Source organism: Rhea americana, unplaced genomic scaffold (genome assembly GCF_003343005.1).
Source record: "Rhea americana isolate MKP2758 unplaced genomic scaffold, rheAme1 scaffold_183, whole genome shotgun sequence".
NCBI classification, from domain to species: Eukaryota; Metazoa; Chordata; class Aves; order Rheiformes; family Rheidae; genus Rhea; species Rhea americana.
In genome coordinates, this window is record NW_028185961.1 from 1,509,093 (window position 1) to 1,531,060 (window position 21,968).

A 21,968-nucleotide genomic window follows, 5' to 3' on the forward strand; every position below is an offset into this window, starting at 1 on the left:
GAGGGAGAGAGAGGAAAGACAGACAGGAAGGAGGAAGGGGAGAAGAGGGAGAGCAGGGGGGTGGGGGAGCGAGTGAGGTACCTTTGAAGCGGGCGCTGCGCAGCGCAGTGATCCCGCACCTTTACTGTTTTGCAGTATCCAATAAATGGCTCCACGAGCGGGGACAGGAATTCCGAAGGCCGTGCGCTTTATCAGAACTGGAATGACGCAGACTCTGCCTGTTCCTCTTCTGTATTCAATTTGTGTACAATGCACAGATTTCCTACAGTTTACAATTGACTAACACTCCACTACAGGTTCAGTCTCCAACTACACCAGTGTTTCATCTGTGGACAAAACAAACATGCTTTTAGTTCCCTCTGAAATATCCCTTTATGGTTTTATACACAGAATATATTGATTTAAAAGTCCTATGGGTGTTACAGGAAAAAAAAGGACAAAATGCAGATGAGAGCCTCAGCTAGCCGCGGTGCTGCGTGTGGTGTGCCCTTCACCATTAGCCTCGCTCATCAGCACGGGAAGCCAGTGGTTGTCTGTCTGTCTGAGTCCTCGCAAATGTCAGTCTGCTAATGGTGGAATAAACGCTGACCGGATGATGTAATGGGAAGACTCTTTTCTAGGAAGGCCGCATTAAACCAGTTCACATTCCTCAATTTCAAACCATTGGACTCCTTGCTCTTGTAGAGTGCCTGACCACTACTGTTAAACCGCGGGCATGCTGTGTGTTTCTCTGGGGAACAGGTTGTTACTGTCTGTTTTAGCCTGGTTTTCCACTTCTACAATAGCCCAAATTTGTGAACYGTCTTCCTTTCTGTGCCTCTGGTGAATGTGGCTCTTAACCTTGAAAACCTGAGCCAGCCGTTCCACGTGCACAGATGAGATGATGCTTTAGCAGTGTTGTGTCAAATGCTCACCTGCATCAGAGCAGCCTGGCAACTACAGCCCGTCTTCCCTCTGCTTCTTTTCCTTCAGTAAGTTTGTCCACATAACAAGCAACAAATGCTGCTTTTATTGTGTTTCAGTAACAAACTACATCTGTTCTTGGGCAGTGGGGATGGCAATGTTGCCGTCTTCATTAATTAATCAAAGTAATTGCACCTTGGGATACTGGAATTTCAAATTGGTTTTGCGACTTCAGGTGGTTAGGTAATGAGAGCAGTCACCGTAGAGAGCTCTTACTCCTGCAAAGCCAACTCTGTCCTCTCAGTTCCTGAGTGGTTTGTGAGAGATAGATGGCCTATTTATAATCCTAAATCTTTTTATAGATGCTTTTTATTTYGCTTTTGTTTCTTCTGTTGTGGATCCTGAATGCCTGCCGTAGCAGTGTCACGCCTTTAATCACAGGGCGACTCTTTGCACGGGATGCTAGAGAAGGTACCTGCTCTTGATAGCTTGGTGTCACTCCCCTGGTGCAGGCTGCCTCCGCTGCAGCAAAGCGCTTGGTGCTGCCTCCCCCTCCTCTCAGCTGCCGCCGGGGCTCGTGAGCGAGGAAGCACAGGGAAGCGAGTCTCCCTCGGAGGCTCTGGTGCTGCGTCCTTCACTGCTCCGCTCCCCACCAGCCAGGGTTGAAGTCTTTCTGTTTCGTGGCCAGCGTGCAGAAAAACAGGCCCCGAGTCACTGGTGCCCGCRCTGGGAGAACCGGCTTGTCAGTGACTTTCAGGTACCGTAGTTGCGACGAGTCATCCTTACACGGAGATGAAGTTGAAACCTCTGAGGGAGAGGAGACCGCGGCGGCTGTAGCTGTTCCGCTGTTCGCATCCCTGCAGGAGAAATAACTGCCGTCCCCGCGGCCTCCCAGCACAGGAAGAGCTAAGCGGAGCGGGGGCAGAGGTTGCAGGGAGTCTCGCTTTCCTAAGCTGTTTTTCAACAGCAATATTTACAGCAAAACGTCTAAACACTCCACTAGCATAAGGACAAGAATCAAAGTGAGCTGCACCAGACTCTGTTTTAAAACAGTCTGATTTTCTGGATGATGATGATTTTACTGGTAGGGGTCAAGCCTGAAGTCTTTACCAAGGAAAAAATTCCAATTTTAGTTAATTGTATTTTCTGCCTCAGTAAACCTTGAAAATTGAGCCAAAAGGTAGAATAACCCAACTACGCGTTAGAAATACCTCTGGAGCAATGAGTATACAGTTTAAGGTACAAAATAGTTTGAGGAACAGCATGCTTTCAGAAGGCATATTTGCAAAAGACACTTAAAATCTTTGCTGGAAAATGCATCATTAAATTTCTAAACCTATTTCTAAATCAGTGGGGCCTACGGAACTGTTCAGCTGTAGCCCTGCACCTTCTTGTGTTTTGCCAGTGACTTTTCAAAGATTTTAAACAAAGTCTATCCAGCACTTAAGAAAACAGAAAAAAACCATGAAAAATAAAGTTCCCCCTCACTGCTCTACCTCTCATTTCATCAAAATTGCTAGTACAATAGAGCAGTGTCTGAAACAGATTCACCAAAGTTATCAGAGTGTATTTTTTGTTTGCTAGATTGTAACTATTAAAAAGTGTAACTTATTTCTACTTACCTGTTTTCTCCCTTCTACCCAGTGTCAGTAGATTCATCTCCATTCCTATGTGTAGTTTTCTCTTTCCTGTTTTGTTGGCTCTTTTAAAAAATGTATTTTTGGTAACTATGGCTGCAGGTTTCCTGCAAGAAAAAGAATACAATGGATAATGCAGTGTTAGGAGTATTATTCTGAGGCATTAACTTTCTCTCACTAGCTCACAGGCATTTATAAATGCTTGTCTAAAAGCCAGTCTTGAACAAGAAATCAGTGTATTATCACCATGAACACTTTCAGTAACAGCATCTACTTTTGCTGTTACAGAAAAGCTCTTTTTCTAAAGTGAGCAGAGGAGTCCCTTGACCCATTAATACAATTAAAAGCTAAAAATTGTGCAATCTAAATAAGTTAAAAGACAAATATTGGAGGAAGGGTGCCAGTGACTGCTTTAGGTGCTGTCACATTGGAAGAAAACACTATGGTCTCTTATGTGTCGCATTAAAAAAGGAAGAGTTGGAGGGATGAGAAATTACCATTTGGTAATACCAAGCAATGACTTCCCATCCCTGTTCAAGCAACACCAAAAGAGGAGCAGCAAGCATSAAAGTCTTGTTCTGCAGTGTCTGACCTGGGGAGTTCGCTAACCACTTTACCTCCCTCATCGCACCTGCTGCTGAGTATTTCTAGTACGAATAGGATTTTAAGAATGGTCTATTAAGAGGCATTGTTTAGGCAGTTAAAAATGTTCAGTGCGTGACTTTTCAAAGCAGTGAACTACTCACTCAACGACTTGCAGTTCTTCAGAGATCAGAAATGGTTTGTGTCTTCTGCCAGTGGAARATTCTGCTTGGTTTAAAAAAAAATCCCTAGATGCACAAATTCAAGTCTGCTGAGGCACTCTAGACTGAAACCTTCCACTAGACTGAAGCCTTCCAACTCAGATTATTACAAGAGAAAGAGTAAGCTCTTTTTTTTTCTTTTTTTTTAAAAAAAGATAGTAGACAATCCATATTTCATCTTTCCCCATTGCAATAGTGTTCATACACCTAATACTAAATATGTAAATGGTAACACAGGCGGTATTGCTGCTTTCTGCCTTACCCTTTCTTTCATTTCTCAAAGGGCTTTTGGATCAAGAGTTTGGCTCCTGTGTGAATCTAGTTTTGTATTAAAGATGATTGAAAACTGTTTGGCTCACAGTGACTGACAACTGCGAAACTGCCTTACTGTTAATTTTTTTTTGTAATAAAAGTTTTTAATGTTAAAAAAAAAGGCTTAAAATAAAAGCCACTGCCATTAGCAGTGAAAAAATCCTCCACAYCAAACTCTCGTTGTATATGGCTGTTGTAAATCCGATCAGATCTTTCTCACCAGATGTGTTTCCTGAAAACTAAGCTCATTTGTTTCACTTCATAATCTAGCTGGGCAGGTGCAGAAGATGCTCCTGTGACAGATTACTATTAAACACCTCCTCAGCTGGAAACACACAGCGCTGATGGACTGAAAAGAAGATGGAAGAAAAGGCTGGACTGAAAGCATGTTGTGTGGAAAAAAATGAATCAAGAAGCCAGACTCCAAGGGAGGCCCGTGTCTCTAATGTGTTGATTTATGGCAGTGGCTGCTGTGGGATTTGTTAGGGAGCTGGGAACTGCACAAGCTCCTCTATCCTGTCCTGGCTAGGCACTGCCAACAGGATCACCTTTTTCAGGGATGATAAAGTCTTGTGCTTCCTGTCCTGATTCCAAACGAACACCCAATCTGAACACTTTGGAGGGAGGTGACAGATCAGAATATCCTGCAACACAAACACCAATTGCGTGATGGGGGGACTAGAACACATACTTACACGTAGGAAGTTTAGGCTGAGTTCTTCCTCAACCAAGACTTCTGCTGCAGCTTATCTGTGATTGCCATTCCTGAGCTTTGCCCTTTCAAAACAGCRGCCCTAGTAGTTTGTGGTCTTCAGGAACCTGCAACAAGAGCGGAAGTTGGTTAGAAGTCTTAATCCTCCGATCCGTGCAACGGTACAGTTAGGCTTAGCTGGCAGTTGGGCAATTTTTTTCTCCCTTCCCCATGTGGCCCACAGAGATGATTTGGAAGCCATTGGAAGCAAGTTTGCAGTTTCATTGGAAATCTGAATGTATTCCACCTCCAGCTATTCCCTGYGTTACTGCTAAACATCTTTTTCTTGCACCTTCTCAGCAAAACGAGGTGAGCCGATGCCCTAAGGACATGCGCAGAGCCACGTGGCTCTGCCCTTTAAGGGGACCTGCTTACTCCAACRGTCCTGGCTTTCAGAGCATTTCCGTCAGGCTACCTGCCAGCTGCTGGGCCCTTCCACTTCCCTGCCCTGGGCCACAATGGCTGAAGCCAGGCTCCCTCCCTGATGGGTACCTGCCATCAGGTGCAGCTGTGGGACTTGACTGCTGGGCGCGTGTGCGCGCGCTACCATGCCAGCAGAAGGCACTACTGTGGCTTTGCACAGAGGCCTCACGGGGCGAGCGCAGCCCACAGCCCTCCTCGCCCAGCGGTCAGACATGTTGCCCTGCCTTTGCCTGGTTTGTGTTGTAGCCGCACAGGCTTTGGGGAGGGGAGACCTAGACAACTTCCCGTAGGGGAAGCGTGTGGAGGGTGGGCATTGCGGTTGGCCTCTGTGCCACCCTTGAGCAGCACTTAAGCACTGTGACCTCCCACCACTCCAGGGTAGCCTGGGCAGAGCTGTCCCACAGGAGTCTTCTGGCACAGCTGCACTCCATGCCACAGACGGGTGCCCAGGGCAGGGAATCCCACCGGGTAAGAACAGCCCTAGCTTACAACTAAGCAACACGAGGCAGCATTAGGGATAAGGCAAAYAGCCTGCGAATCGCCGCAGGGCAGGACAATTCAGGAAGAGAGAGGCTGGGGCTGACGGTATCCGGGCTTATGAGAGGGGGGATGCGCAGCGTAAGGCTGAAATGATGGGGGTCAGGACCCACGGAGATACTAGACCAAACCAGRAACGTGGATGGAGCCCCCTCAGGGAGCAGGTCTTTAACCACACACGTTCTCCCTGCGGCAGCTGAACTCTGACCTGCCTCTATCAGGAACTTGGACATTTCATCATCAAGCTGCTTTTCTTGTTCAATAACCAGTGACTCACCTGCCTCCCAAGCCAGGCTTTGAAGCAACAACAGATCACCCAGGAACCTTAACTACTAGCAGCCTAGTCCCCTTCCGGCCATGCTTAAACATCAATCAGCAGCTCATCAAGCCGACCAAACCTGATACAGAAAGAGCTTGGTCTCCGCACTCCTTCCTCAACCACATCCCTAACAGAACACGAAGGGAAGAATCCTGGCAGAGCTCACCACACAACTCGGTGTATAAATAACATCGTACTCTAAAAAGAAACGCACAAAAGGAATTGGACCCGCTCCTGCACTTCCCTGTCAGGAGCTGAGCGCAGGCACCCAGGGGTCGGCATTTACTTTGGCATGGCTGATGTGCAAAGCCAAGGGAGGGCTCCCCTCCCACGCTCCTTTGTCCAGCATGGGAGCAGATGACACGGATACACATGTACAGCTGCACTGCTGTGTGCTGCRTTTCTGCCCCATGTGGCTGCAGTCAGCTTTCCCTCCTGATGAACGGGAGCTCTGGCTGCCTACTGTTTAAAATTGACTCATCACAGCCTGAGGGATGCTCTATATTTAAGCATTACAGAGTGAGAAATGAATGTAGGGAGTTAGAAACTGCTTATCCTGAGGCTGAAATGAGGTTCAGAAATTGGTTGTCAGAGTTCATCATTGTGGCAAAAAATATCTGCATCTCTTAGATCCTTAGAAAGACTGGTGCAGGGTGGGGGTATCTGTAACCTCGGAGGGTCAGAGAGAGGCCAAACGACCTGCTAGGTACAGGCTATCCACCTCTGCTTTAAAGTCCTCCCTTCTGTTGAGCCTGAGCAGTGATTCCTCACACTGAGACAACTCTGTGCTCCGTGCTGAGGGGAGGGAGGGAAGAGGCAGTAYGGAGGGGTATGCGGCATTTGTTAGTTTTACTCCATCCAACATTTTTTCTTGTCTTTAAATCATGGAATTTGGGTGCAACCAAGATATTTGCAGCTGGATTCCAAATGTCTCAAGAGACTGCGGTGGGGAGGGTGGAAGGAAGCAGAAAGAAGTAAGGAAGATGGGTCATCCCTAGGGCAGGGTGAAGGGGCTGCCGCACTCTTGGTGGAGCAGTAAAAGAGAGTAAGTCACAGAACTTTGCGCCCGGATAACAAGTAACTAACCAGCAGGAAAGTTTCTGATTCCTCTTTTCCCAGACTGTGTGCGCTGCCGGCTGCCCCCCCCTCCTCCACTGCCCTGCTTAGCCTCCCTAACAAATTCCAATTGATTTTGCAAACAGCCCTGGCCTGGCTGCCTCCGCCAGAACCTCCGCCCCGAGGCTGCACACCCTGTGCAGCATAGCATGGATAGCTCATGCAATCGTCACCACATTTTGCATTCCTTGCAGTCCTGCCAACAATTTCTCCCTAGCTGTCCACATTAAACAGCACACGGATCAGCCATTATGGAATAAGGATTGAAAAAGAAAGTCATATTCTGGAATTAACTCTAGAGCAACCGTAAAAGGCTCAGTATAAAAGCACRGCACCAAGCACAGCCACTCAGGGCCCCTACAGGATGTTTTCAACTTACTTCTGAAAGACATTTTGGTCTTTTTTACATTAATTTCTGTCAAACTCTCCCTGAAGGCTAGGAGCACTACGACTGCAATCCAGCACATCACGCAGGACATAAACTGCTCTGCACAGTGCAAGACAAAGCACAGGACTGCTGAACCTGCTTTTCCAGCACTACCAGCACTTGCTGATAACAGTTTCTAATGAGTGTGGCCCACTTCRATCTGTGAGGGACAAGCAACACTCAGGTGTGGTCTGGACAGCCAGATAGGCCTGAGCTCTTCTGTCCTACCCTGCRCAGCCTGCCCGCAAGTAGCGTCCCCGCTGCTTTGTGCCAGCAATGAGCTCCTGTGCGCAAAGGTCCACCACGGCAGAGTCTTGCAGGCTCCCAGGCTCCAGGGAACGGACCATCTAGCAGCCAACACGCACCTCTGTCTCAACCCAGATCATCACCCTAATTTCTTTCCGGGCATTGGAGTGCTTCCTCCTCCTCGTCCACAGTTCAGACACTGCCAGCCTCCTTTCCTAGCGCTCCCTGCCTCTCTCCTTGAGTTCACGTCCCAAAAGGCAGTCATGATCTGTGGTTCCTTTGGGACCTCCTGCACACCTTACAGACCCCCTCATCCAACACTCTGCCTAGTTTCCGCCCCCTGGCTGACACCTGTGTGCTGCCTGTCTCAGGCCATGTGRCAGCAAGCCCCATTCAGCAGTGGTTGTACAACCAAAGCATCTCTGCCCACYGACTTGAGGAACCCTCACCTCCCCGCCCAATGCAGTCAGCCGTGCGCAGCAAAACAGATGCAACGACAAAGCAGCATCAGGCTCCAGCTCCACAYGTCACTGGCATTTCCCAGCAAAGGGATAACCAGCTCATTTTCCCCCCTTCCCCACTTTTTTCCCCATTTTTAACCTGTCTGAGGAGCTCRGATTTAGCTGCGGTCTCTCCTCTTTATCCCGTATCCAGAGCACAGGAGCAGGGTGCACAAGGATGCAGGCAGCTGGGCGTTCTGGTATTTTGGAAGTTGCAGTGCTGCAGGGCTGTTTCCTGCAACACAATGAAATATCAGTATTTGCATTTACCATATATTTGAAAGACCCACTCCCCTGCTCGCTGAAGAGCCTCCATCTGAAAACCTGGACACTTCTCCAAACAGAGCTGACCTCTGAAAAATTAGCCCTTGGAGTCAACAGAGACCGGCCAGTCAATATCCTGCAGAGCTGTTATTTCTGGAAGATGGTGTTGTGCTGGGACACACCAAAAGTTTTCTGAGAGCAGCTGGAACCTTTTCTTGCCTTTTGCCTTCCTGATACGTTGTCCCTGATTTGCRTTATCTGTTGCTGTTGGTGTTCTGTTTTTTTTGTTTTTATGAATAATCTTCCTCAAAACCTCCACCAGCTGTGCATACCCCAGAAGTCCCTGGCAGGCTGGGTCCCACCCCAGAACCAGGATTTGCAGCTACCCCAACAAGCCCATGACCAGGCTTAAGTTTCTAGGCCAGTCTTTGCACAGTGCGGGCCACCTGCTTGGCATGTTTAATTCAGCTACACTGGTATTTCATGAAAGCAGCACTACAGCAACCAGCYGTCTAACACCAGCTCTCGAGAGCACCATCCAGGGCAGATATGCACCTCCGTCAGTGATCCTGCAGCTGCAGGGGAGCATGCCAGGGAATTTCTCCAAGTCTGTTTTTTCTAACCCCCAAGTACTTCCTAACTGCTGCATCAACCCCTATAAGGCTTGTAAGGGTCCAGCAGCACCTCCAGCACAGCAGAGGCACGCAGGGTAAGGCTCTCTGCCCCCTTAAGGTCCTTCTGCTCCGAGTGTGCTGTTTAACACAATCTGTTCTGGGGAGGTGGGCATGGAAAGCACCTTTGTACAACAAGCATGTCAGACCCASGGTCCCACAGGTGTTGCTAGGGACAATGCCCCTGCAGCATGCAGGCTTGGTGGATATTTTGTCTCACGGCATTACGTGACCAAGAAGCCTTGGAGAAGAGCAAGGAGTGCTCCTCTGCCTGTCAGTGGGCTACTACTGTCACTGCCTGAGTAGCGGGAAGTCTGGAGAAAGAGAGACTCCCAACAGGCAGAGGAGAGGGGGAGGCAGCCCAGGCAATGGGACAAGTTGGGGTCTCTCCTGCTCCCTACAACCGCAAGGGGCTGCAGTGCCTGGGCAGACAGACCCCACTCCAGCCCCTCGGTGAGCAGTTTTCCCCGGGAAATTACCTTCATATGGCAGTTAAAGCCCTGGCACTACAGAGGGCTGAGCCTATTCCAGTGGGATTGCGCYAACTCAAACCCCAGTGTTTCTCTGYGAGACGAACTTGGACCAAACCTCYGCAGTGCACTTTGCACTCTTATTGCTGTGACCTCATCCCAGCTCCCTCAGCAGTGTTTAAAGTCCAGGGGAGAGGGGTGCTTACCTGCCCTGTACGCACACCAGCTCAGTCCCACTCCTCCCTGCCTGCACATCTGTGTGCACGGGGGCTCCAGGGCCTGGATCTGGACGGCAACATGAGGCTGTTTTTTGAGGCAGCAGTTCTATGCCTGGGCCTGGGCTTAGGGCAATGCACTGAGGAAACAACACAGGAGAACACYGTCCACCATGCTCCCCCAGCGGAGTCATCCTCTTCAGACTGGGGCATCGGGGCCATCCGGGACAGCTTCGAAGCGGTTAACAGCTACTTTGACTCCTTCTTGGAGCTGCTTGGGGGRAAAAACGGTGTTTGTCAGTACAGATGTCGATATGGTAAGTGAAAAGTGTTCCCACCCTAAGGACTTGCGGCAAAATACTCCACAGCTGGGTCTGCTGACRGCTTTGATTGCTACAGCAGACATCGTCTGTCAGGATGGGGGAGGGCAGAACGGTAATCAGTAAAAGCAGCATGGCTATGAATCTTGCACGTTGCTGTATTCTGGCACTGCATATACTCTGTTACCTTACAAATCTGATGCTTAAGGGGGCCTCAGAGTAGTGGCGCCAGCCTGCACTTCTGCACCTAATTCCTGCTGGCTCCTCTCTCCCTGCTTCTTCTCTTCTTTCCTAAGTGTGAAAATTCACAGCCCTTCCCCTGAGATGAGCTGGCTTGTATCTGTGACCTCTATAGCACTTGTCACAGAAAAGTCACCACAGAGAGAGACAACTTCTCTTTTGGTGCCACTGCAGGGAAACCTAATCCACATCTTTCTCCTTACCAAGAACTGATGTATCTTGAGGCTCCTGTGTTCTTTGAGGGATGATGGGACAAAAGATGATACATGTCTCACAGTAAGGACCTGTAGGTAACCATGCTGCTCAGCCGCCTGGATCCCTGAAGAGAGGGAGCAGGGCAGGCAATGAGGCACCAGAGGGAAGGACAAGCAGCCTGTGCAGACCTGACTCAGAAGGGGTTGTTAGTGTTGCCAGTGGCCATAATCTCGGCAACCTTCGGAGTGTCATTATTCAGCAGTTGTAAGTTGGTTAGTAACATGGGGAGGAGGAGAGGAGATAACAGGAAGGTAAATGAGACCTGCTGTCACCATGATGGAACCTTTAGTACTGAAGGTGGAAATGAGGCAGCTGCTGCTTGMTTTGGACTTCAGAGTGATTTACCAAATCACTTCCTACAGGCTTCCTACAGACTGTGCTGTGTCCTCAGCCTCCCCTCCTGCCCCCACAGCAATAATATTGTCCTTTGTCACCTCAGCCCCCCTTCTCCACAACTGCCCCAGCCAGCACCTTCATCCACCCCCAGCTTCATCCCACGTCCCCAGCTGAATGCCTGGGCGAGATGCTCCTGAGCACTGAGATTATTTCAACCTCTCTCTTTCCCTGATCACTGCTTTTCACAGACACAAACTTCACGCTTTGGAGATATTTCACCAACTCAATTACAGTCTGTATCCATCTCATTTCTTCCAAAAAAGCAAACCACCCCCCTCCAGCTTGTTGCTGTGCTGTCTGTAACGTGCTCCCTCACAGAGGCAGCCGAAAGGAAGCCCTCTCTTTCCCTTCTGGGCCGGGACTGGGGGCACCAGGAGAAATGCAGACACTGTGGGCTGTGGTGTTGGGATCCAATCTCTCTGCCAGGGCAAGAAGGCTGCGAGGTCACTCTTAGCCAGTGGGGCTGCGAAAGGAGTTTAAAAGCAAATGTAACCTTTGGGGAGTGGGGGGGGGGGAGAGAGTATGGTTTTGTTTTAAAAGGGTGCACACACCTGTCCTCCCCCTGCCAGCTCTGCCCCTCAGGCCTCCGCTGCACCTGCAGACGGCGCAAGCAGGAAGCAGCAAGCTGGGCCCCTCAGCCCCGCAGCAAGACAAGCCTAGCCCGGGCACTCCATTACCTCAGTCAGCCCCACCGAGCCCGGAGCCTCCGCCCGGCAGCCCCGTCACCTCAGCGCCGCCGACCGTTACCTCAGCCTCGTGGCCCGCCGCCTCAGCCCGCTGCTGCCCATCACGCCGAAGCGGCAGCGCCGATTGGCTGCTCTGCCCCGGGGGCGGGGGTAGGAGGCAGGAGCAGCCAATGGGCGCGGGGCTGCGCGGACGGGCGGGGCGGCAGGGCTGGCGCCTGGCTCCCGCGAGACGCCGCCGTTGGGGGCTCCCGGCCGTTGGGGGCTCCCGGCCGTTGGGGCCCCGCTCTCCAGAACAAGCACGAACCTCTATCGACCGCTGCCAAAGCAGGGCCTGATTACTCTTTCCCCAGGCAGGCAGTAAAAGCGGTGCCTTCCGCTCTCATTCCAGCCGACAGATGCTGGTAATAGCTTGTTTTGCCGTGGTAAAGGTCAGGACTTACCTGTAATTGCCATATCCATCTTCAGCTGAGCACTAAACTTTTGGCTGTTCAGGCGCCTGGACTCTCCTCCTGCTTTTTCAGCAGTTGGTGAGGCCTGAAAAACAAACAGCTTGAYGGATTACCCCCTTAATTCAGCACTTTAGGGTTACACAAATATTTGCTGGCAGATGCCTACTCCTCCTCATGAAACCTCTCTGGCAACTCGCGGGGGAGGGCGGGGGGGACACACGACACAGCCTGAACCAGAGTTAAATCCCCCACCAGCTTCCTTCAGCTGCCTGGCCAGGCAGGACTTGCAACGTTTTGCACAGCACTTTGAATTTGTCCTGAGGGACTTGGGATGAGGAGGCACATCCAGGCTCTGGGAACAGAGCCCTCAAAGGCACACTCTCCTGTGCAGCCCTAAAAGGCTCTGCCCTTACTTAGCACAGCAGGAACAACGGACCACTCCACGTGGCAAGCGGCTGGCCCCAAGATCATCCACCTATTCATCCAGAAATAGATTCACTTCCCCTTGCCAGGGTGCACCAGGGCAGCAGCATCTGAGACCTCCTGCATGGGCAGGAAATCCCTTGCAGCCAGCTGGCTGTTCTCCAGTCTCTTGGCACAGTTACAACAGCYGGGAGGAATTAAAACGCATCATGGAAACTCACTTCCTGTTAGAAACTCAACTTCAGCCTGTCTTTAAGGCCATGCCAACAAGACAGTGCCCTAAAATATACCTTCTTGCAAAGAATGAGCTTTCTCAGCAATGCTGTGCTTCTACACATCAGTGTCGTTCCTCACCATGCTGCAGCTGGTCAGATCCTGCTGTGCCTAAGTGATCCTCTGGTGTCCTTCCCTAGCAATGCCCTGCAGCAAGCCATCCCACCACAACAGGCCCCTGAAAAAATATAGCCAGCAAAATGGCCAATGTGACCTACCGGCTTCCTTCCCCATCACAGACAGGCCTGTAGGAAGGCGAAGCAATCAATGGTCATAAGAGCACAGACATGTTCATGTAGAGTCAGAAACGCCTTTTCATGCTTTGCTTCTGTTTCAGTGTTAGCTAGAAAACAAGATGAAGGAGAGAGGTTAATTACGGTGTCTTGGACTCTAGCTGAGAAAAAGTTCACAGAAGTGTGCTTTACAAATGATTAAGCTTTGCTTTTAGAGAGGAGGAGGCAGGTTTCCTGCAAAGGGTCATCTTCCAGACACTCCAATGTTTTGTGGATCACTTCAGTGATCCACATCAGATTTTTCTCCTAAAACCACCATTCTATAGTATTATAACAGCTTTAACTTCAGCTTAATGSAAAGTTTTCTCTGGAAACACAGTATCTCCATATCCCAAAACATTCTCACTCCTGCTCTGACCTACCACTGTACCCCATAACTGACTACAAGCTGCAAGAACATACTTCTCTTCAATATTACAAGTCAGTCTTGAAAACGTGTTCCCATCCACCTTGGATTTTACATTTGCCTCTGCTCCCTATCTCAGTTCAAGGATATTTGATTTCTGAGTCTCAGTTTGCCCCTTCCAAAACAGGAATCAGGCTGTGAAATACACACACACTCGGGTACAGACCTCTTCTTTCATTACAAGACTTAGAAGCCCTGGGTTATAGATTCAGCCCATTTCTAGACCTAATCCCTTCTTTCTACAGCGTAATGACCAAAAGGGCGTGATGCGCAATCTGTCATGAACTCTGAAGTTACCTTGCACTGTCAGTGCACCTTAATGGAACTAAGATATTTTTTGGTGCAACATTTGGCAACAGGCTGCAACCAACGGATCTGTGCTCGTTGTCTATTGTTAACTCAACTCTACCTGCTCAAAATAACACTAGTTTCTGCACCAGAAAAGCATAAAGTAGACCTGATCTATTCATAAGGGTCACAAGGCAGAAACAATAGTTTGTGTTGTACTGAAAAACAGCCTCCCACACAAATCCCACACCTTCAGTGGTAAAGCAAACCAGAGAGATTTATCCTGGCTGGAATGCAGTCAAAATCTCTGTGTATTTTGAATTTTTGTAGGATTGCAGAGAATTGGTTATAGGTATCTCACAGCTAGATGGAATTTCAGTTTGTTGTTTGCTTGTTGCAAATCTGTTGTTTAAACTAAACAGCTCCAGTGGTTTTTAATTTAGAAGATGCTGGGGACATTCCTGCACATGACCTTCTGGCCATTTGGAAAAAGGAGGCATTTGGCTGTGTTGCCTTCTCAAGAACATAGCAGATTTATGGCTATTTTACCACTGGTACTTTAGGTACCTCGACAGAAAAATGGGGAAAGGGGTCTTAAACAATTATCAGCATTAGCAAGAAGAAAACAGTGGAAATGGAGCTTAAAAGAACCCAGCCCTGTCCTAAGGGCTAAATTAGATCTGGTTTATATCTATACACATTCTCTAAGAGTGCTTAGGGAAGCAGAAATTTGACCCTAAAGATGACAGACTTACAGAAGGCTCAACTATACAGGGAAGAGCAGGTGCCTTCCCGTGAAGGAACCAGCCTGACAACACTGGAAAATCCTAATCCCTCTGGGTTCCTCAGCAGTAGGACTCCCRACAGACTGGCACCGTAAAAAGCGCAGCAGATTATGGTCTCTAATGTAGACAGGCTGCAGCCTTTTCAATTAAGACACTGAGGTGGTAGCAAGCGAGAAGGGGCATGATCAAATAACCGGTGGTGCCTACCCCTCCCACCCGGAACTGTCTGTATCTGTACGTAAGGCCCCAGACGGGGATGGCAGGCAGACAGGAGGGTTTGCATAGTTTCACTGCACAGAAAAAGAGATTAAATTGCTGCTGAAGCTACTCTTAGCTGATTGTCTGCTGGACTGTTTATACATTGGCTGAATAATTATTCAGGGAAGAAATTCTTGTTCCTCTGTGCATACAAAGGAGCATAATAAGGGAGTGCAGAGATAAAGGGATAGAAACGATTTGCAGAAGGTGAACCTCCACCACTACATACAGGATACGGGCCAAGAAGACCTCATGCTCAAGAGTAAGATAAGACATGCAGAGAGCATGACTGAGGTCTAGCACAGCTTCGCAGAGATCCATAGCTCACTGACACTCTTTGAGAATAAGCAATGATGGAAAGAAATCCCTTTGCTAAACTAGTAGTGTCTTGGAGGAGTTAAAAATGCAAGTGGATGATCCCAGCTATGCAAAGCTCTCAGGAAAGCTGCTAGGCCTGGGAAGGGCCTGGGCTGAGGGCAGGGGCAGTGTCTTAGCCAGTTCTAATGCTTTTTTTTTTTTCTTTTTTCCCAGTCCCTGCATCTCCTAGAGGAGAAGGAAGTATTTGGGGATGCAGACTAGGGGGGAGCTGCCTGCCACTCCTCACTTTTTGGTGCTACTTTTGTGGAGATCAGCTTTCCTAACATTTTTCTTTCATTCTCAGGGAAGGCTCCAATGCCACGACCTCAATACAAACCTCAAGAACCAAATGGCTGCAGCTCCTATTTTCTGGGGCTCAAGGTACCCAACAGTGTATGTACTGCCTAACCCACCATTCCTAGATGATTTAAATTTGCTAATCACAGTAACCAGCCAATCATATTGGGGAGGGAAGAGGCTTAGCTGCGCTACATGCTGATTGCGTGACAGCTTCTCGTCTCTTAATGACTGAAGGAGAGCACTGGAAAAGAGAGGAAATACCGCTCATGTATAGGCAACAAGCAATGTGTCTGGGACTGCCAAGACACAACAGGCTGCCGATGGCAAGCAACAGCGAACATTTCAGTCTAAGCACACCCTCCTAATTTACTGTCAGTCAGAGGAGCACTGAGATCCCAACTGCTGCTGGCAGTGAAAGTGGGATCACATAKACAGGAGTTACATGTATGAAGGACAGGCCTGTTCTAGATGTCTCAGTAGTTACTGAGAGATAAAGTTCCCTGAGCGTTAGCCCTAGAGGAGGAGGAGGAGGAGGCACCTGGCCAAGCAGAGCGCCAGTGGGGAGGAATGCATTTTATCAAAGCCTGGATCAACCCCAGTGCTCTCGTGACAGGGAATGTGCTCAGTGACTTACCATAACGCACAAACAGCAGTGCTTGAAGGCCTTTTCCACGCCTGGTACTCCATCGCCTCCCATGCTTTTTGCTTCTACTGAGCACTGAAATAAACCTGTGGGCTTTAATGCTGCACCACTTGTAATTTTAAAGGCAATTAATGAAATCAAAGTAAATTGGAAACATCAAGAAAAAGAACTCCAGGAGAGTCTAGAAGCAGGAATCACTATTTAGCTGGTGCATCACTTCTGCCCATGAAGTATGCAGCAATTAAGCACGTTTCTGCTCTGAAAAACCCTCTCCACTAGGGCCAATTTTTCCTGTTAGATTAGTTCATTAAACTACATGTCATTGCTAAGCTTGTAGGCATTTCTGTGGTAACTCCTCCTTATGTGGGCAGTAATAAAGAAAAAACACATATCCTAATTATTAGATGAGGAAGGACAAAAAGAACAATTTATAATAAGCTAATGACTCCAGCCTCTCCAGAGACAAGTTCCATCACCCCTGTGGAGAGGTGGACAGAACCCCCAAGTCCAAACTGTATTTGTTCTAGGCCTCACAAGCATATCTGGGAGAAATATGGCATCAATAGCACCTACAGCAAGGCCAATAAGCAGGTTTTGCCAGGTTTTGGGAAGAGGAGGAAAGAGAAAAGGGGGCTTTGCCACAGCTAGTAAGGGCAAGAACCTTTCTGACGAGCTCTGACAAATGAGACATAGCAAATGTTGCAGAGGGGCTGTTCCCCACCTGTTGGCCAGAGGTTACTCCCCAGTGGCAGAGAGGAGAAGAGGGAATGTGGCCCACCCCACACTGGTGCAGACTGCGCTGCTGTTGGGTGCTTACATTAGATGGTGAAGAAGGAGCCTGCTTTCCCTCCTGCTGCCCCAGGTTTGGGGTGTAGTTTCTGGCAGTTGCAGACATTTGAGTCTGAGGCCAGAGTGCAGCCAAGAGACACTTCTTTTCTTTCCTCCCCCAGTTAGATTTAGGCATCCCTGCCATGACCAAGTGTTGCAACCAGCTGGACATTTGTTAYGACACCTGTGGGGCCAACAAATACCGCTGTGATGCCAAGTTCCGCTGGTGCCTCCACTCCATCTGCTCGGACCTCAAGCGCAGCCTTGGGTTCGTCTCCAAGGTAGAAGGTAGGCTCGCGTATCCTGCAGGGGCAGGGGGATGTGCTTCAGAGAGAACAACTGATGGCAGAGAGGGGTGTTTGTGTGCAAGGAGTCCTTTTCTTGCCAAACAAAGCAAAAATCTGCAGTAGGGAGAAGCATATCTGTCCTGCGCTTGTCATAGTTGGGTCAAAGCTGAATGAGAATTCACAGGGCTGAGATCTGCCTGCACACACTCCTGCCCCAAGCCTGAAAACGTAAAATCATTTACACTTGGAAAATGCGACAAAACACACCTGAAAAGAAGAAAAAACAAAAAAACATAGAAGCAATTCCTTTAACCCTCAGGTAGCCTCCCTGGGACTTCAAACACCTTCATGGGAGACCAACAAACTTTTCAGGGCCTGAGAGTCATGCACTGAAACCGGCACATGGCCAAGGGCCAGTGACATAGGAGAGCCAAGGGCAGGGCTCTGTGAGGTCTGGTTCACAGAGAAGAGATGAGSATGGCTCCAGGGATATGCCACTGTGTGTCTGGTGGCTGGAGAGATCTGGATTCCTCAGAAGCCCATATGCTAGCAAAGTTCAGGTGAYGTACCGGCAGCTCAAGAACCACCCTGGTTTTGCCTAGTTTTAAAAGCCTCAGTCCAGAAGTTTGAGAAGAGTTATTTGGCACAAGCTGCACGCAGAGTCCTGAGAAGGTTACTGATATGATAGCCCAAGTCTCCCTCTTGCTCCCTTCTGCCAACATCAAGCACCTCTACCGTGTGAGGAGAAGGAAAGATCTACCTTGCTGCTACCAGAGTCAGCCATAGCAGGGAGGCCTCTCCAGGCTGCCCCTYCTAAGGTCATTTCAGTGTATCAGCATCCTCTGTAAGATGGGGTTTCTCTTGCAGAGGGGTTGTGTGGCAGTAACACAGGGCAGGCAGTGAACAATATCCTGAATACACTGAGGATAAAACCTACTAAAGGCAGGTAACATTAAAAYAGTTAAAGATGTTTACAGCAGCTTGATCTGAACAACTAGCAGAGTGCTTGAGAACACTTMATTCCCAAAGCCCAATAAAACTGGGTGCTGTGTGTTTCTCCTACTTACAACAGCCAGCCACTGTGGTTTAATCCACAGTGAAGATGACTTGTGGTAAGGTACCCTAAAACATTAATTTATTTTCCAGGGTGTAGCTTGATTAGGACAAATGGGGAAATTTGCATGAGAAGGGTACTAGTGGGGATGGTCTTCCACCTGATCACAAATAAATAGTTAGAAAAAGCCTGCAGTGATCGAAAGAAAACAAAGAGGTGGACTGAGACCTAAATGCTACAGGCCAACTACACCCAGTCTCTCATGGTCACCCTTATCTCTTGCAGCCAACCCCCTTCCTATCTCTTGAGCTTCTTTTCTGCCAGTTTTTCGGCTCACCTCACTTCCCTTTCAGCCTGTGGCAGTGAAGCCAACAGATAGGCTCTGTGGAGTTAAGGTGGAGCAGAGCTCATACTCCATGCCTGAACCAAGCCACCTTTACCTGTTTTCAAGCAGGTCTGGACTCTTCTAGCACTTGTCTCCTGATTGCCAGAGGATGTACAAGTGTTGCTAAAGCAAACTTCTGAGCCCTTTTCTCCTCCTCTGTGCCTGTCCTTTCCCGATGCTGGATACCTGCCACTCCCTGTCCTCAGGGCTGCTCTCGGGCGCTCCGGCTGCACAGCCCTCCCTTCTCTCCCCTGCCACCCTACAGCTTATCTGGCACCTTTTCCCCAGAGTTACTAGGAGTTCAGAGGAAGCAAGTGAGGGACCAAATTGCTGCACTCCCTTCAGATGGGTGCAAACATCCCTAGCCCATTCCAGTTACATCAGTGAGTTAATCAAAGCCTTGATTTCCCCGCTGACTCACTATAACCTCCTCTTCTCCTAGTACGTGCCAAACAATCAGACTCCTAAAGCAGCAGAACTACAGTGAAGTGACCAGAGAGACCAAGAAAGGAAGAGATAGTCCCAAAGGCAGGGCCTTTCCAAATCTATTATGTATACAGCAATCAATGTTACTACCAGCTAAACCCTAACAAACTTGGCATTAACCCATTTATTTGTTGTCAAGCAGCTTCAAACCTGTTTCTTGGGAGGGGCCAGCAGTCAAAGCACACTGTAGCAACAGCTCCACTGTTGCAACCACAGCCACCTTTCTCAAGCTGGCTTGCAGCTGGCATTTAACTCCCTCAAAGCAGGAAAGGTTGGTTTGTAGTGGCTATAGACAAATGCAGGGAGAAGAAACCAGGAAAGACAGTTCTGGGGAGATCTTCTGAGAAATCTGCTTGTTATATCATGCTATCTGCAGCACCCCCTATAATCCATCAGCAAGGAAAGCCTAGGAGAGGCAAGAGAGGAGGCAGGCTCCAGGGGACAGAGAGGGAAGGAGGTTTGTGCCTCTCCTCTGTGACACAGTTGCCATGTTAGGGAAAAAAAAGCCCCAAATTCAGCAGAAGAGAACAACTTCTGGATTTATAAAAATGTGGTACATGGAAAAGACAACCCACATTTCCATCTGCAAATTCCAAACGACTCGGTGCAGGACTCGGGCTATSGTGTTTCCACGCAGCCCTCAGACATCCCCCAGTGCCTGTTACTTACATGCCTGATCTTTCTCTTTCTCCACAGCTTGTGAATCCATCGCAGATACAGTGTTCAATGCTGTCTGGACCCTGGGCTGCCGGCCGTTCATGAACAGCCAAAGGAGCGCCTGCATTTGCAATGAGGAAGAACGAGATGAATTGTGAAGAAGAGCAGATCCCCCTGGCTCCTATGAGCCTGCTGCCAAGCATCCCCTCTCAGATACAGCACTTCAGCACGCTGCTTTCTCTCAGCCCTCTGGCCTAGCGCAGGATGCGGGGGACCTGGGTGAACAATATGCATTGGCTACAGCTTTCAGGCAGAGGGCTGTGAAAGGGGAGACAGTCTATGGAAATACAGCAGTGATGCCTGCTGTCCACCACAGATGACGTCCAACAGCCATTTCCCTTTCCAGATCTATCAGCTTGAGCGACCTGAATGCCAATTTTCTCTACGGACTGATCAGAGAGGCAAGCAGAGCGCAGCACTCGTTACAAACAAGGGGCTTTGCTTGTTTGTTGGCCTCACACACACATGTTTATTAGCTCACCCTGCCCCTGAGCTTTCTAATTCGCAATGCAACACATGAGGTTTCTGCAACTCTTGAAAACCCCAGTTCATGATCTCACTATTTAAACATTTCCACCACTGGTGACAGACTGAAGAGGAGGGGTAATTTGCTTCCAGTATGTTGCTCACAGCCATTCCTGACATTTTCCATCCCATCATTACACACCTTGACAACCCTGCTTACTTAAGTACTTGACAGATCCTAAGACAATTTAAAACATCCAGGGATTTGGTAAACGTGGGAAGGGCTTTAAGTAGCTGCGATATGGGCACAAATCTAGGCTGAAGGAGACCAAAGCCCATCTGGTCTGAGATCTGAAATGCAGGAATTCACAGCATCTCTTGCACACCTATAGGACTTTCCCATAGTCTCAGGAAAGGCAGCTGCCTTTCATTCGCAGTGTCATCCAGGTATGAACTGCATATTTAATGATTCCCTTCCTTTACCATTTACAAAAGCCTCTCCCTTAGGTTTCCCTTTTATACGCAAATGGTCGGGTGTCAACCTCCTTCTTTTGCACAAAGGGAACAGGAGGCTCACAGTTGCACTGGAGGAGATTTTCAAAATCCTGGAGGCTCACCTGTCAGATGGCAGCGCTTATTTGCTACCTCTGTGCGGCAAAGACTGCCAGCTGAATAGCGACAAGCAGTTTCAAACTTCATTCTCTTTAAAATGTGGTCAATATTTCCATTCACTATCAGAAGCTTTTATTTCATACAAAATTAGAATTTAAAGTGGTATTTAGAAACTCATCTACATACAACATTTGCAGACGGCTTTCATCCGTGTTTTTTGTTGAAAGGAAGTTGCTATTGGGTACCCATGCCATGCCACATAAATACTTCAGCAACTCTTGCAAACATATTTATGGATATGTTCTTCCATCTGCCACAGAAAAGTCGAGGCTACAGAAGGGTAATTTAGAAAAAATGGAAAAGAGTCTGGTTTAGTTACTTTTCTTCTATTTTATGTGTTTAAATGGATGCATGGAGCTATGAATTATTTAAGCTCTGTATTCCTGTTCCTGTTCTTGCCAGTCATCTTTGCTCCACGGTGAACAGCGATGAGACATTCAACTCACCCCAAATAGACTGAAACGGGAATCTATCGATTTGAAAATAGGAAAATAAACATGAATGCACGAGGTGCACTGCAATGTTTTCCATTAACGAGCACCTTAATTTCCACTGATCAGATGCAACAACATCAYTTCCTAGCTGTGCTAGCTGCACTGGAGAGTGAATACTGCAACACCGAGCTCCACCGCAGCATGCGTCTATCAGACCTGGACAGCAAACCTGATCATCTGTCTAAGAAATAAGTATTTTTGGCTTGGGAGTGGAAGGAAATATTCCTCGTTCTAGACTTTTTCCAAACTTTGCATTTTGTTGATGAAATGGTACCTGTTGTCGGTTTGAAATGTGAGCACACTCTTATGATTAAATGATACAATTGAAAAACTGTGTCTTGTGTAACTCAATAGCCAACTGGCTGGCGAATGTCTTAAAGCATTTTAGCTCAAGCGATATCAAATTAAAGCCAAGCCAAGCAAGTGATGATAGAAAATGATATACAGGAGAAATTTAAAGGTTCTGAATAAAATCCCTCTATCCACACACTGACACTTGGAGACATCACTAATATAAATCACAATTTCTTCATAMTTTCAGACCACCTTCATCCCAAGATGCTTTACAGACCGCTGCACACAGAGCAGCTACTGAAGAACTGCATTTTTGGCTA

At 48.4% G+C, this 21,968-nt stretch overlaps 2 protein-coding genes and 1 long non-coding RNA gene across 6 annotated transcripts in view; 2 read left to right on the plus strand and 1 right to left on the minus strand.

Moving 5' to 3' along the window:
• Positions 1 to 3,829, plus strand: part of P4HA1 (prolyl 4-hydroxylase subunit alpha 1) — a 41,928-nt gene extending 38,099 nt beyond the window's left edge. For all 3 annotated transcript variants that reach the window (XM_085302037.1, XM_085302036.1, XM_085302038.1), the window contains exon 15: positions 136 to 3,829. In XM_085302037.1, coding sequence (XP_085158163.1) covers positions 136 to 206 — 71 coding nt within the window. In that variant the 3' untranslated portion in view covers positions 207 to 3,829. The remainder of the gene's footprint in view (positions 1 to 135) is intronic.
• Positions 2,556 to 11,570, minus strand: LOC146597477 (uncharacterized). Its single transcript, XR_014895492.1, has 5 exons — positions 11,483 to 11,570; positions 9,586 to 9,865; positions 8,075 to 8,209; positions 4,351 to 4,474; positions 2,556 to 2,647 (listed from the first exon to the last, which is right to left on the minus strand). It is a non-coding gene; the product is annotated as an uncharacterized LOC146597477 (long non-coding RNA).
• PLA2G12B (phospholipase A2 group XIIB) lies at positions 9,677 to 19,973 on the plus strand. 2 transcript variants are annotated; one of them, XM_085302044.1, is made up of 5 exons: positions 9,677 to 9,911; positions 15,328 to 15,416; positions 16,917 to 17,082; positions 18,587 to 18,589; positions 19,703 to 19,973. In XM_085302044.1, the coding sequence occupies exons 1-5, from the start codon at positions 9,677 to 9,679 to the stop codon at positions 19,819 to 19,821; spliced, it is 612 nt and encodes a 203-aa protein (XP_085158170.1). In that variant the 3' UTR covers positions 19,822 to 19,973. The 2 variants fall into 2 exon arrangements, with proteins under 2 accessions (XP_085158170.1, XP_085158169.1); XM_085302043.1 differs by lacking the exon at positions 18,587 to 18,589.
• The last annotated feature ends 1,995 nt before the right edge of the window (positions 19,974 to 21,968 follow it).